The following is a 13,688-nucleotide window of genomic DNA, read 5'->3' as shown; positions in this document are numbered from 1 at the left end:
ACAAGTTGATGCTCGAAATCAGCTTTTCAGCTCTCCGGATATGGGGAGAGAGCGTCCTAGACGTGCTGCAGCAGAGATGGCTTCAAATGCTTGGAAAGGGCTTAGCCCGCGCAAGAGACAGCGACGTTAGTAGCTTTGATACATCAATAGGACGAGGCTTTTGAGATGCGCTTCAAACTTCCTCAGTAGAAAAGAGGTGACAATAGTGACATGTGGAGTATACCAGCGCTGGTAGGATTAGGAGGAGCTAGTCCTAATTAAGAATTTAATTTCCACCATTGCTAGCGTGGTGGGAAAATAGCATTTGGTGGGAAAATAACAAAACCTGGTGGGAAAATATCACCAGCCGACATAAATTCTGGTCCAGCTCCGCAGTCCAACCAATAGCGATGGCGCAGATAAAACCCAGGATCAATTAGTTTAGGCACACCAAGGCATCAGTTCTGGGAGCCTGAGGCTTCAAATTGCATAAAATAATCTTCCCTATGAAACTCTTCTGTAGGGCTGCGTGGCACCAAACCCTTATGGAAATGTGTCCCCACGGAGTTCAAGGCCACGATGCAAGTCGGATGGAACCAAGCGAATGGGTAGGGCCTTTAGCTAGCCCTTCGCAGTAACTCTACACACTACATCATATAGATACGTCACTAGGCATGGGTTCTATCGTAAAACGACGGCGGAAGTAAGTTTCCAGAGCCTGATCACGCATATTATCGCGTGTTCCATCCAAGGGGGATTATTCGGCGAGTTTATTAGCCTCTTGCCAAGGAATCTAGCACTTCTTGATTCTCAGGGTTACGGGGGATAGAACTGAATATGGTAATCCTTGATAGGACCATGTGGTACAAATGCGACATATAAGTCATAGTCAATCTCGTAAAATCGCCTTTCTGTGGAGGGGCTGACTCAATTTGAGCGCCCTCTCCTGGTCTACTGTGGTAGAGCTTCCCGGATCACCAGAATGTGTCCGACCCGAACCGGTCTACGTGAACATATTCCCTCCTGGTGCGCCACCTTCAATTTAATTCGTCACAGCCAGCCCGTCTTAACACACGAGATTGACGTCCAGACAGCCGCCCGAAAAGTCTTCGAGAGCCAGCGAAATAGGCGAATCGGGAACTTCCGACGGTTGAGCTAATTCGCAGCGTGTGCCGTGCCTGTAGAGAAGGACAGGGAATATACCCCGCGTTCGTAGGTACGGTACGTCCGTAGTCTAGTTTCCACGTTCCAATGGCGTCAGAGATTCCCACAATCCCACTTGACCACCAACCAGACGGGAGCAGTTGGCAGTCCAAGCCCCCCATTCGGGTTGCCTCGACCGGTCACCATCGATGGTCTGGCCGGCTGCTGATGTTCGACTACGAAGCATGAAGTACTCAATCCCTTATTATATAATGTGTTCGAGACTGAGGGCCAATAAGGTTTCTAAGTCTCGCCGATCGTGTGGGAGTTCCCACGTGAAAGCGCCACCCGATCAGGGTTCGCCAGGAGGTCCCCGACAACAGATGATCTTCCGGAACGTGGCCGGTTAGCTGATAGGTAGAATTAGCGCCAAATATCGATTGGACATTCTTTAACTATCCCTGTTCGAACATGACTTTCTGAATGCTCCTGTCATTAGAGAAATTGGCCTCTAAAGTACGTCATTTGCTAAATCTGGATGCCTTCTATGACAGTCAAAGAAACAGCCAGATTAAGCCGTTTGTTCCTAATAATAGATTAACAATCTAATCCTACTGCACTTCTTAAAACGTAAGTGACCAAAACCTTCCCACCTCTCTTGCTTCCGCGATCTCCTTTTCTCATATACTCCCTCTAAGCTCCTAAATAGCTTGTGGCTGCATATCGATGCCACTTGGCAACATGTTATTCATAGGACTGCGCTGTCTATTGCTTGTAAGTCTGAAGCTCCGGTTTATGTAATTTCTGACCTCAGAATTAGGACGATAAGGTCGATGATCCGTTGATAATGGATAAGCTCTATTTCAAAATTAGGGACGAAGAGGTTAGTCTAATCACAAGAGATTTAATTCGAATTCTGATCCGTGTCTCTTCGCGACCAGTGACATCAGCTCATCCTTGGCCCGCTGTTAAAGCTGGGATAAGAGTGTGAAAAGGATTGCCAGCCCTGGTACGTTGTTATCGTTGATGCTCTTGACGAGTGCGATAACGACGATAACATCCGGACCATCATAAGCCTGTTGGCCGAAGCTTAATCGCTAAAGACGGTTCGACTACGAGTCTTCCTAACGAGCCGACCCGAGATTCCAATCCGACACGGTTTCTACCAGATATCGGATACTGAACGCCGGGACTTTGTGCTCCATAATATATCACCATCGATTGTTGATCATGATATCAGTATCTATCTAGAATACAAACTTAGACTTCTCACCCAGGAACGCTCCTTCGCGGCCGACTGGCCAGGAAGGGAGATCATTAAGAGTCTTGTTCAAAATGCTAGCGGCCTATTCATCTGGGCGGCAACCGCACACCGCTTCATACGCAAAAGTAAGAATACAATAAGGAGTCTTGATAAGACCATAGAGTACAGCAGCACTACGGTCGCTATAGGATAGCTTAGTGAGGGAAAACGTGATTTCCGGTAGATCTCGTGACGAGTGGGAGGGTCACATATAAGTTATACGTAGTATACCCCAAGACTGCTCTGATATTCGTCTCTGTCCCCCCCTTTCCTCTTGGAGTTTGGAGGACAGCGCTTTCTACATACATAGTATGACTCTAGATCCTGCTGAATACGCACTGTATACAAAGGAAATGATAAGGAATGTGATGGGAGTATCCCAAACGTGTGTAGAACATATAAAACGGTAGATGTCTCAAGTCTATGTGTGGCGTAACAGGTGTCGCATCACGCGTGGGTGATGATTAAGCACGTTTGCTTCTTTAGCTCAGTTGCTGTAGAGTCACAACGCAAGTTGGTCTTGACGATTCCCATTGTCTCCCCAAAAAGGAGATCTAGCTAGCAAAACAGTTGAAGATAACTTTTTTTTTTTTTTTTTTTTTTTTTTAAATCCTACTCCATTTCAGCTGGCTTTAAGAGCCGCTATGCTGGGTATTTCTATTTTCACAGGCGGGCAGCCTCACCGTCTCCGGTGGGCTAGAACTAGATATGGGCAGGGCGAACAGTGCGGGGGCTATCGGCCCCCGCCTCATCTATACCTAAGGGAGTGCTAAGACTCCCGAACTGGATAGTATCAAACAATTAGGAAAAAACCCTCGGAAAGACCATAGACAATGGTAGGGGTTCTACAAGGAGAAAGGTTAAAGCAGTATAACTCCCGCCTGGGATGCTTTATCATTAGGCTTTGTTTGTTTCGGGACGTTAGTACTATCCGTCTTCATACGGTGTCGGTGGAGACTTACTGTTAATGTTAATCAGAGATGTAACATCGGTGGTAGGCTAGGTGAGTTAGATCGCGGTCTTTAGTTGCCTGAATTGGCTTAGAAGGCCTATTTGGAGCAATAGTTTTGTTACTTTTGGGGCACCTGCGGCGGTTCCTAGGAGGATCCGAAGGTCTGTAGGCTGGCCGTCAGGCCAAATTGTATCGCGTAACTGGTCAAAGTTCGGGCATTCCGTAAGGATATGCCTTAGGGTCTAGTCTGTACCGCAAGTATAGAGGGACGAATCGGCTGCGTTGATGCGGGAGAGGTAGCTGGCCAGGGCCACCTTCCCGGAGCGAAGTTGTGTCAGGACTGATGATTGGGCCTTATTTAGAGATCGGTGGATCTTGAGCAAAGCGCGCGATGGTTTCGGGGCTAGGCGGAAGAGTGTTCTGCCTGTTTCGCCGCGTTCCCATTCGGTCGCCCACTCGGTGGCGGTCCGGTCGCGCGTATCTCGTCTCGTTGCAGAGAGGAGTGTTACGTGGTTCTCCGGTAGGGAGGCCCTCCGTCCATCGTGGCTTATCCTCGTCCATCCTGTGGCTCGTTTTGCTAGCTCGTTAGCTTGCTCGTTGCCCAGAATGCCGCAGTAGGAAGGGATCCAGTAGAGGTGCACCGCGTATCCCGCGCTCTTGAAGAGCTGGAGGCGGTAGAGGATGTCTAGGACGTAGTATTGTCCTGAGTGAGTTTGCGGGCTTAGGAGCGCTTTGGGGGCTCCCTGGCTGTCGGCGAAGATGTAGATGTGGGTAGTCTCTGATGGAAGTGGGATTCGGCGTTGGGGGGTTAAGGCAACCGTCCTTCTCTTGATTCCCGAGTGCTGGTCTGCTATGTCCAGCGCTAATTGGATCCCACGAAGTTCGGCTGCGTAGATGTTGCTTACGGACCGGGGGCCCATGTAGTTTATCCGCTCTTGACGCCTGGTTAGGAAGTAGGCAGCGGCTCCTACTTGTCCGTTTAGATCACTTCTATTAGTATAAAACACGAGTTCGGTGCCGTAGGCCTTCTTATCGTGTTCCCTGGTTGCCATCTCATTAGAGAGGGCGATACGGACATCCGGCTTAAGTGTCTATAGCGGCCAGTTCGCCGGTAGCAGTGGTTTAATCGGTGGTGGGCTATGCGGGCCCTGTTTATTGCGGATATTAGTTTCGAGCTTCTGTAGAGGGCTCTAGAGTACGATTATAGCGCAGTGGATTCGGTCGCGAGGCTGGATAATGAGTGGGTATAGCGGCGAGCTTCGTATCCTATAGAATGCGCTCTCGATTGCTCGTTGGAGTGTATGCTTGATTGGTGGTACTTGGGCGTCGATTTCGAGTGCGGAGGCTGCTGTGGTGCGAAAGCCTCCTGTGATAAGGCATAGGGCTCGTTTCTGGATATCTCCGAGTGTTTTAATGACGGCTTTGGTACGTCCTACGTATCCCCATCCTCCTTCCGGTATATACCAGCATGAGGCCGCAAATGTGAGCTTTGGTATGATGGTTGCGATGTAGAGCTGGCGTAGCTGGTGTATCTTGAGTCCCTATGAGGAGGCCCCTAACGACGCGATGGCCCCGAGTTGTTTAGCAGCTGATTTGGCTATCTCCTAGAGATGGATAGAGCCGGAGAGCTCCGGATCGAGGTATACCCCTAGGTATCTGGCGCTTAGGCAGGGTCTAATATCGGTGTTGTTGATAGTGATTGATCGGGATTTCTCCTCCATGTTGGCTGTCTTAGGGCAGAAATAGATAAGCTGGTATTTCGCCGGTGCGAATGCTGCCCCTGTGTATCTTGCCTATATTTGTGCGCGTCTATGGAGTGTGTTTAGCCGTTCCACGGTCTCCGTCGTTAACTCTCCTTGGGCAATAAGGCCCACGTCGTCGATATATCCTAATGCTGACCCTCCTTAGACTCCTTCGTTATACTAGTCGAGTAGGTCCGCGTTATAGAACAGGAACAGGATAGGTAAGATAGGTGATCCCTGTGGGATCCCGGTCGGGGTAGGTATTAACTCTGAGGTTCCTTCTGGTAGAGCGATTGATGTGTTGCGGGATTCTAGCCAGCTGGTAACCTAATTGACAATGATTGTGGGGACACAGCGCTTTTTAAGGCAGTAGATAAGACGCTCGTGGTATACGTTATCGAAGGCTCCGCCTACGTCGAGGAAGAGAATACTAACGGTCTTTTTACTTTAGTGTTGCCATGCGGCGTGGACCTTTTCGAGGAGGAGGTAGAGGGCGTGCTCGCAGCCGCTCGCTTTCCTTCCCCCGGTATACGTTCGGGGTAGAAGGTAGAATCCCTCCGCTAGGTGCGAGAGTCGTATAGTAAGGACTTTATTAAAGACCTTACCCACTATATTTAGTAGCGCGATAGGTCTATATAACTTAGGGATAGTATAGTCGGTCTTACCTAGTTTACGGAGTGTAACCGTCGTTGTAGAGCGGAAGTATGTCGGGTAGTAGCCGCTTGCGAGGCATTGGTTCATTAGATTATTAAGATTAGGGATAATATAGCGAGCTGCTAGCTAGATGACTTTATAGGGGATCCTATCGGGGCCAGGAGCCTTGTTTAGTGCCGTTATTCGGATAGCGTCTTCGATTTCGTGTTCCTGGATGCTTGGCATCACGAGTGGCGAGGGATAGTCAAAGGTGGCGATGTCGGTAAGGTCAGCTTCTGGTAGAGTAGGGAAGAATGTAGTCCGTAACGCTTTTGTCTTTCCCGAGATCGTGCGCTATGGTATTCCGTCTATCTTAATATCTGGTATAAAGGTGGTGCGTGGTGTATGGCGGTTTTTTGCCCACTTTACGAGACGCTAGAGGTCCTCTATAGTGTCGACTAAGTTAATCCTGTTCCGGTATCCCTCGCGGAGGGTAGATCTAATAAGCTTAGTCTTCTCTCTCTTCGCGATCTGGTATACGATTTGGTTCTCCTCCGACGGGTATCGGTTGAACCTCCTTTTTGCGCGCTTAAACTCGTAGAGTGCCTCGGTACATTCCGGTGTCTATCCTGGCTTTAAGTGAGGTATAACTCGGGTAAGTGGCGTAGAAGCCTTAATAGCTTCTTAGAGGGTGTTAATGAGGTAAGAGGTGTACTCGTCAATTGCCTGGGGGGTCTAGAGTGTCTGCGGCGGCTGGATTCTGTCGAGGATGTTGTAGAAGATCGTTTGGTCTATGGTCGCCCAGTTCCGGCGTTGAATTACTTCGGCGCGTGGTTTCGGGATTCCTATAACCGTCTTAATCGGGAGGTAGTCGCTGCCTGTAGATAGATCTTCTCTTATGCCTATAACGAGTAAGAGGTTAAAGATGTCGTCCGAGAGGAGATTTAGGTCGATCGTGCTCCCATCTTTTTCTTTATTGTTCCTACGTCCTGGGCGGGTAATTGTGCCTAGCTCGATACTAAGTACGAGGCCGTATGCCTCGATAAGCTCGATAAGGAACGCGGCGGATTTTGCATAGTTAATTCGGTCCTTTTAGGGACCCCATCTAGGGTAGTGAAGGTTGAAATCTCCAACGATGAGCTTCCCTGCGTTTCGTAGCAGACGGCGCAGGGCGTTGTTAAGCCTAGGGAGTTGGCACTTTCGTAGGAGCCCGTTTAGTCGGTTGTACGGCGCGAGTAGGTTCGGATTATAGATATTGGGGATATAGAGTGGTGGGCGGTACTCCAGCTGGATCGTAATTGCGGTAAGGTTACCGCCGAAGTCGCGTATCTGAAGGGATTAGAGCGGGAGTTTTTTATTAATGAAGAGGTAGACTCTTGCCTTCGCGTGCGGTGGGAAGAAGAGATAGAAGTACTCTAAGGCTGGGTTCGTGGTTGATAGTTAGTCCGTGTGTAGGTTTAGCCACGGCTCCTAGATAGCGATAACGTCGAAGGTCTAGACTATATCGTCACGGAGTAGGACCTAGAGGTATTCGTAGCTATTTTCGGTGTTATATTAGAGAACTTTGATTATATCGTAGTCAGGTTCTTGACTTATTAATAGACGGTTTATTGTATTAGGTCTTCGGTGATTCTTACTCCCTTCGACTAACTTCGTGTAGTAGCTCCCAAGCTACTGCAGAGATCCGAGCGGTTCTCTTAGTCTTCAAAGGCCCCGCTGTCGGCGAATACCGTCAGTCCTAGCGTAGATTTGGCTCTGGTGTAGGCCTGGGCCCTCTTTCGTGGTGATCCATCCGATCCAATTTGGGTTGTGGTTATGGGTTAGCGGTTGCTATTTCCGAACGGCGTCTTTTTTCTCGCCCTTTACTGTGGTGAGGCATCATGATTAATGCGTTTCTATCCTGCGATCTGGTCGCGGTCGCGCATAAATTGGTCGTCGTCCGGATCTGGGCTTAGGATTTGTACTGCTATGGGTGGGGCTTGCGATAACGACGCCGTTTCTGGCGTTATAGCCGATTGGGGGGGGCTTCGTGGCTGAGATAAGATCTCTGAGGGGCCAGGTATAATAGCGATGGGTGCTTCTGGCCAGAAGCGGTTGATTTTGATCATTTCTCGGGCTTTGCGTGCCCGGAGCGATTCGTCCTTATAGAAGCGGCAGGTAGATGACCAGGCAACGTGTGGTCCTTTGCAGAGGACGCATTTGATAGCGTCTTCTGGGGCCGTATAGTCTTCGGTCTTGTGCCCGTTAAGGGCCGCGCATTTGCCACATGTGAGGGGATTCCGACACTGTGGTCCTATGTGTCCGTATTGGTAGCATTTGAAGTATCTTTTGATCTGATAGGATCGGTCGAAGCGGTCGACACGTTTGATAGTGCCGTCCCAGTTTAGCGTATTCGCTTAGAGGATTTAGTTAGCGACTCGTTCGTTAGAGAGGTCTAGGATAATAGAGCCATCCCGTTGGTTATCCCGTAGCTTTTTCAGCTAGCGCCAGTTGCTGATACATTGGTTCTCGTTAATGACCATCCGGTTCTCGAATTCCTACTTCCGTAGGATCGTCTCGGGGTTATAAGATTCTATTGATCGACGGGCGACGCCGTAGATGACTATGCTAAACACCGGCAACAGGCATTCAGCGTTATCGCCCAGGACGTCTTGCCAGGCGTCTCGGTGGTGTCGGAGTAGTTCGGCTTGGCTTGGGGTGCCTGCGTATAGGCGGATATCTCCGCTTGGGAGGATTTTGGACGCGTTAAATTGTACGCCCTTGAAAAAGGGGTCGTTGTTAGCACGGTTTTTAAGCCTGTTGTTCAGGTTCCTAACAATTGTCCGCTCTGGTTCTATGGTTGCGCGGATCGCGCTCACTTCCGCTGGGTTGTTCATTCTAATAGTGAGTAGGCGATGCTCTAGTGCTGCAATAGATGCTGCGAGGCTGGGGGTCATTCGTAATAGAACTATTGGTGGCGGGGGGGCTGCTGCCGCGGCTTGTGCCCATGATTTCAGCTGTGTATTCACTTGGGACTTTGGAGCGAACTCCTGGTTGTACTTTATTGTTTCGACTGCTTTTCCAATGGATTAGGTGCGGAGTTCGATCTTCTGTAGCGCATTATACAGTTTGGCTGGCGATGGCGCGTCCTCCGTTTCCGATATATAACGCTCGATGAGCTGGGAAAGCATGTTGAACTTGTCCCATGGCAATGCTTTGCCGGTTTTCGTGGGCCCATTTGGGGCCGCGAAGTCTGTCAGACTTTTGATAACTTCATTGATATGGATTGATAGATGCCGGGGTGAGGTGCCTTCAAATTTGCGAATTTGAGGCCATTGCGGTTTCACGCCTACCATTTCCGGCCCTCGACTGATATCAATCGAAAGCTAGAGATGCAGCGGATATTCCGCAGTAGGTTTCGCGTTAATTGAGTGTCGTGATTGTGGTCAAATTCCAAAAAATAGATTCGGCTGGAGTGAGATGTTCGTAGTTGAAGATAACTAAATACAAGGGAAAACACTAAGCTGTCCGAAATAGGCCTAGCCTAGGGGTAATGGGCAGTGAAAGGAAAGTTAGGGCAGTAGAAACCAACAGGGGCATCTTGCGACAACAGGCGTCAGCCACAGACCTCTTTTGTCACCTGTGTCCTTACAGTTCTAGGGCACAGGGACCCATACCATGACACCCCATCAGTTCGATATCACAGGAGTGCTTCGATCCCAGGTGCTCTTCTCAACAGCATCCACCAGACACGCCGCCACACTAGCCCTCGAGATCCCCCCCAGACCCGCGAAAATACCGAGTCCTTTCCCATCGTCGCCAAGGAACTGAACGGGTGCTTTTTTTGCCATAGTCAGTCTCGCTGGCCTTAACACCACGAATTTCAATCCGCTCCTCTTGAGTATTTCATCGACATGATTATGATCTGCGAATGGATGCCCAAGGCCGGTGTTGGAAATTGCCCATCTCATAATCACAGTAATATTGGCGAAAGAAGACCCAACCCCAAATGAAGACATTGTCGCAATTTTGGAAACGCCATGCCTCTTCATCGCAGCGACGAGGTTTTCGTGCGCGTTAGACATGACTCGAGTCCCCTTTTCTTTCGGGGATGAAAGCGTGACGATCACAGCAGTAGGGAGGTCGCCTTGGACTGCGTTGAAAGCGCTTTCGATGTTCGAAGGTTCCACTGGTGTGCCCTTTACGATGTTCAAGCCTTCCATGGCTGGAAGTGCAGAGGGATTCCGAATCAAGGCTGTAATCTTGTGGCCGCGCTGTAATGCTTCATCGATAACGAGACGACCAGTCTGTCCATTGCCACCAATAACGAGAACACGCATGATTGAAGATGCTGTTGCGCTGTGCTTTTTAACTTTGTTGAGATCAACGGATGATGAAACTGGATATTTTAGAACGACATATAAACGACGAGCTCCCATCAGGTGTATATAGCTGTGAAATAAACTCTATCGAGGGTGTCACGCAGCAGTTCGACGTTAGGACTGCCTATAACAGGTCTGGGGCATGTTGCAACACATAGCTAGTCGTCGCAATGCGTTACTACGACGCGGCCCGGCTTCTGCCTAGTTAGTGCTTGCTCAGCTACCGCAAGTAAGTGACGCGCAGGCTGCTTCCTGTATCAATCTCGCCATCAACTGTAGTCCGAACTCCGTGTAGTCTCACGGGCCTGGCTTGGCCGAGAGTCCGAAGGATTATAAATCCTGTTGCTTACGAAGTTCGCGTAAAGTTTAAAGTTTGGAGACCTCCGATGATCCAAGGATCAGGGCCTGCGACGACTCTTACCTCCCCGTGGTATAGGCTGGGAACCTGAGAGTGTATTCTTAGAGTTAAGGAGAGTCGATCCCTCTAGCAAATGCGAGATTTCGAGCAATGACGTTGCGGTGAGGCTCTCTCGGCAATATTCTTGGAGAAATGTAGCTTGACCGCAGCCAGTCGAGTGGCTAAGGCTTGCAAGCTTTGCCATAGGCTATCCGCGCCCCCTGGTTCGTTCGCTGACGCTTACTCATCGTCATTCTGAGGACGCTCACAGTGAGCGCCAACCTACTAAACGAGACTGTGGACAAAATTTGTAAACAGGTTCTATAGGTAGTCAAAGTGCCGAAAATCATATTTACAAGTATAAGTCTACGCATTGTGGAGCTTGAGCCTAAGTCAAAATTTCGCAAAATTTCCAGTTTGTATGTTATATCGTTTAGACCGCAGTCTCGTTTAGTAGGTTGGCGCTGTTGATAGCTTAGCGTGTCTATCCACACGGAAGCAATAGGTTACGTGACGAAGAATGTAAAGTGCTTTTATTTCTGTAAGAAGTAGAGTACCGAACGAGGTAGATATACCTATGACTAAGTAATAGCCGAAGAGGGGAAACGAATGACTAAGTAATAGCCGAAGCGGGGAAACGGATGACTAAGTAATGACATCAGATCTTGACAGGCGCTCACTACTATGAGCGTCCTCAGAATGAGGATGAGTAAGCGTCAGCGAACGAACCAGGGGCGCGGATATCCTCCAGCATCGATGGGCGTGCTACGGTAGGGAAACCGTCTCTTTCGCCCATTGTCAGGGCACGAAGAATGAGGCAAAACTCTGTGATTCGTGACCACAACACATCGTGAGGCCGTAAGGCATCCACATCCCAAGGCCCCAAGGCATCAGACTGAATTCAATCTTCGATCCTTTACACTACCCCCTCCTTAAAACACGCGAAGTCCTCTGAGTCTTAAGATAGGCCTCTCTAGACGATTATTCAGTAGCTCCTCGTCTAGATACCTCGTCTCGCTAGAGTAGTCGAGAAGGTGTCCCGCTATTATCTAGGCCGGTACCTTGGTCGGCAGAGCGGTTCTAGCGTCTACTTTAGCCCATCGCATCTCATTGTTCCGATTATCGGAACGTATCAATCGCAAGGGCGTAGACGAAGTCACGCTAAATTTCCTCGTCGAAGAAAGATGGATGTAACGCAGGGGAGTCCTTGTATACATCGTGATATTCTCTCACTCGATCAGGCGCGCCCGTGAGTTCCCACCATGGCTGAGACGGTTTGATCGCAGAAGTTACGAGAACCACTTTCATTTATTGCAAAGCTAAAGAAGAAGAGCTATCTACGACGCGTGCGCGATGTCCAAGACTTCGACAGTTGACTTAGTCACGTGACTATCATTCAGGAGACAGGCTACAGGCCTGGAACCATAACAATACCCCCCTCCTCCCAGTTTAAGGGGTCAAGAGATCCTTAGGGGTTTATGAAGGATATTCCTGCCTATCTTCTCCTCGTATTTGTCTAGGGCTATTATATCTTATACGCACCAGTCTGCCTCCTAGCTAAGTTCGGCGTATCCCTCCCATCGGCAAAGGAATTCCCTCTTTAGTGGTCCGCCTCTACCTCTGCCTCGTTTAACGCGGTCGTCTAATATCTCCAGCAGGGCCCATTCATTGTGGCCGTCTACGTCAATAGGATCGGGCTGTACGTCGTCTTGTCGCTGGCTTGGGAATGGGTCGTTGGCCGTGGGGCGTATGAGCATATTATGGAATACGTTATGGATGCCCACTGGGGTATTCAGGCGGCAGGCGCTACGTCCGACGACCTCTGTAACTGTGAACTGTTCATAGAGTCGAGCTAACTTGCGTTTACGGTTGTCTGGGAGCTTAATATTGCGCATGTCTAGCCAGACTTTGTCGCCGACCCTGTAGGCTGGGGCTGGGTCGCGGTGGCGGTTGGTAATATCCTGTTGGCGTTGTTAAGCGGAGGCCATAGCTGCCTGGGCGAAGTTAACGCAGTCTTGAAGCTTCCTAATCTTTGCTTCGGCTGCTTCTGCTGGACTACGTGGTAGGCGGTCGGAGGCTCGGGCTTCGGGTAAGTCGATCGATTCGCCGAGGCGGGGGTGGTATCCGTGGGTTATGAAGAACGGGGACATTCCTGTAGCTGTAACGGGTTTGCTAAGAACGGCGGCTTGCGCGAAGGGGAGCAGTGTATCCCAACTATCTTGGTGGTATCCGGAGAAGTGGCGGATGAACTCTTCGATGTTCTGGTTCATGCGTTTAGTAGAACCGTCAGTCTCGGGATGGTATGCGGTCGATAGGCGTTGCTTGATGTTTGCTAGTTTACAGACATGGGACCAAACGCCCTTAACGAATTGATCACCGCGGTCTGACGTAATAGCGGTTGGCAGGCCGTGGTAGGCGACGTAATGCTCGATGAATTTCTCTGCCAGTGTTTCGCTCGAGAGATCTGGACATGGGATGAATATCGCGCCTTTGCATAGGCGGTCAACGATTACTAGGAGGTGCTTGTTCCCTCTTTTGGTCTCTGGTAGGTCGGTGATGTAATCCATCGAGATCTCCGACCATACTCGGTCGGGCACTGGTAGGGGCTGGAGTAGGCCTTGTCGTCTGGTTCTCTATATGGTATTTCGTCTACAGGAGTGGCAATTGCGTACGAATCTGCGGATATCGGTCGTCATCCCTGGCCAAAAGTATTTCTTTACCATAAGGCCAGTCATGACTTCTTTCCCTGGGTGTCCGGTTACCTGCGAGTCGTGGATCTCTTATAGGAGGCTAGTACGCAGTGGTTCGCTGTTCGGGACCCAGTGTCTGTCGCGCTATAGTAGCCGGGAGTCGGCAGTCGAGAGGTCCGTCATTGACAATTTCAAGTGTTTGTACGCTGCGGGGACCTGTCTGGCATTCTCCGTCGCGGCCTTTAGGAGGTCTTGGTACTGTTCGTCCTGAGGGATAGTTTCGTCCCATAGCTGCTGCAGGGGGGTTGTCTCTGTGGTAGTTGCGTTGGTTCGTAGGTGGTCTATACTCTCCCCCTTCAGAACTTGAATGAAACGACTGCGGATTCTCTCGTCGTCGGATCCTTTTGGGATGTCTTGGTCTCGGCGGGACAGCGCGTCCGGAATGGTGTTCAGGCGGCCAGGTTTGTACTCGATCTTGAAGTCGTATT

The 13,688-nt window shown here is 49.9% G+C and overlaps 7 protein-coding genes across 7 annotated transcripts; 1 reads left to right on the top strand and 6 right to left on the bottom strand.

The window, feature by feature from the left end:
- Positions 1–2,228: 2,228 nt before the first annotated feature.
- Positions 2,229–2,504, top strand: P152DRAFT_425833 (uncharacterized protein; the record flags this gene model as incomplete). The annotated part of the gene is made up of 1 exon (XM_033677242.1): positions 2,229–2,504. A coding segment is annotated over one exon (276 nt), but the record flags the coding sequence as incomplete, so codon positions are not given.
- Positions 2,505–3,961: 1,457 nt separating this feature from the next.
- Positions 3,962–4,300, bottom strand: P152DRAFT_370358 (uncharacterized protein; the record flags this gene model as incomplete). The annotated part of the gene is made up of 1 exon (XM_033675501.1): positions 3,962–4,300. A coding segment is annotated over one exon (339 nt), but the record flags the coding sequence as incomplete, so codon positions are not given.
- A 267-nt stretch (positions 4,301–4,567) lies between these two features.
- On the bottom strand, positions 4,568–4,819 carry P152DRAFT_406502 (uncharacterized protein; the record flags this gene model as incomplete). The annotated part of the gene is made up of 1 exon (XM_033676880.1): positions 4,568–4,819. A coding segment is annotated over one exon (252 nt), but the record flags the coding sequence as incomplete, so codon positions are not given.
- A 2,598-nt stretch (positions 4,820–7,417) lies between these two features.
- P152DRAFT_517941 (uncharacterized protein) lies at positions 7,418–8,513 on the bottom strand. The gene is made up of 2 exons (XM_033683039.1): positions 8,253–8,513; positions 7,418–8,147 (listed from the first exon to the last, which is right to left on the bottom strand). The coding sequence occupies exons 1-2, from the start codon at positions 8,272–8,274 to the stop codon at positions 7,648–7,650; spliced, it is 522 nt and encodes a 173-aa protein (XP_033529553.1). The 5' UTR covers positions 8,275–8,513; the 3' UTR covers positions 7,418–7,647.
- Positions 8,514–9,420: 907 nt separating this feature from the next.
- On the bottom strand, positions 9,421–10,071 carry P152DRAFT_477760 (putative flavin reductase; the record flags this gene model as incomplete). Its single annotated transcript, XM_033681608.1, has 1 exon — positions 9,421–10,071. One exon carries the CDS (start codon positions 10,069–10,071, stop codon positions 9,421–9,423), a length of 651 nt encoding a protein of 216 aa, XP_033529552.1.
- A 1,992-nt stretch (positions 10,072–12,063) lies between these two features.
- Positions 12,064–12,405, bottom strand: P152DRAFT_453293 (uncharacterized protein; the record flags this gene model as incomplete). Its single annotated transcript, XM_033678353.1, has 1 exon — positions 12,064–12,405. One exon carries the CDS (start codon positions 12,403–12,405, stop codon positions 12,064–12,066), a length of 342 nt encoding a protein of 113 aa, XP_033529551.1.
- A 939-nt stretch (positions 12,406–13,344) lies between these two features.
- On the bottom strand, positions 13,345–13,680 carry P152DRAFT_406515 (uncharacterized protein; the record flags this gene model as incomplete). The annotated part of the gene is made up of 1 exon (XM_033676881.1): positions 13,345–13,680. A coding segment is annotated over one exon (336 nt), but the record flags the coding sequence as incomplete, so codon positions are not given.
- Positions 13,681–13,688: the final 8 nt, after the last annotated feature.

The sequence above is a fragment of the Eremomyces bilateralis genome, assembly GCF_010015585.1.
Source record: "Eremomyces bilateralis CBS 781.70 unplaced genomic scaffold P152scaffold_51, whole genome shotgun sequence".
NCBI lineage: Eukaryota > Fungi > Ascomycota > Dothideomycetes > Eremomycetales > Eremomycetaceae > Eremomyces > Eremomyces bilateralis.
The sequence above is the reverse complement of the archived record's forward strand: the minus strand, read 5'-3'. Positions and strand labels throughout refer to the sequence as shown.

Excerpts from the sequence above, each read along its gene's own strand:
- P152DRAFT_517941 (XM_033683039.1), bottom strand. The coding sequence starts at position 8,274 with ATGGTCATTAACGAGAACCAAT. Across the intron at positions 8,148-8,252 it reads GGTCATTAACGAGAACCAAT|CGAATACGCTAAACTGGGAC; the intron begins GTATCAGCAACT and ends AAATCCTCTAAG.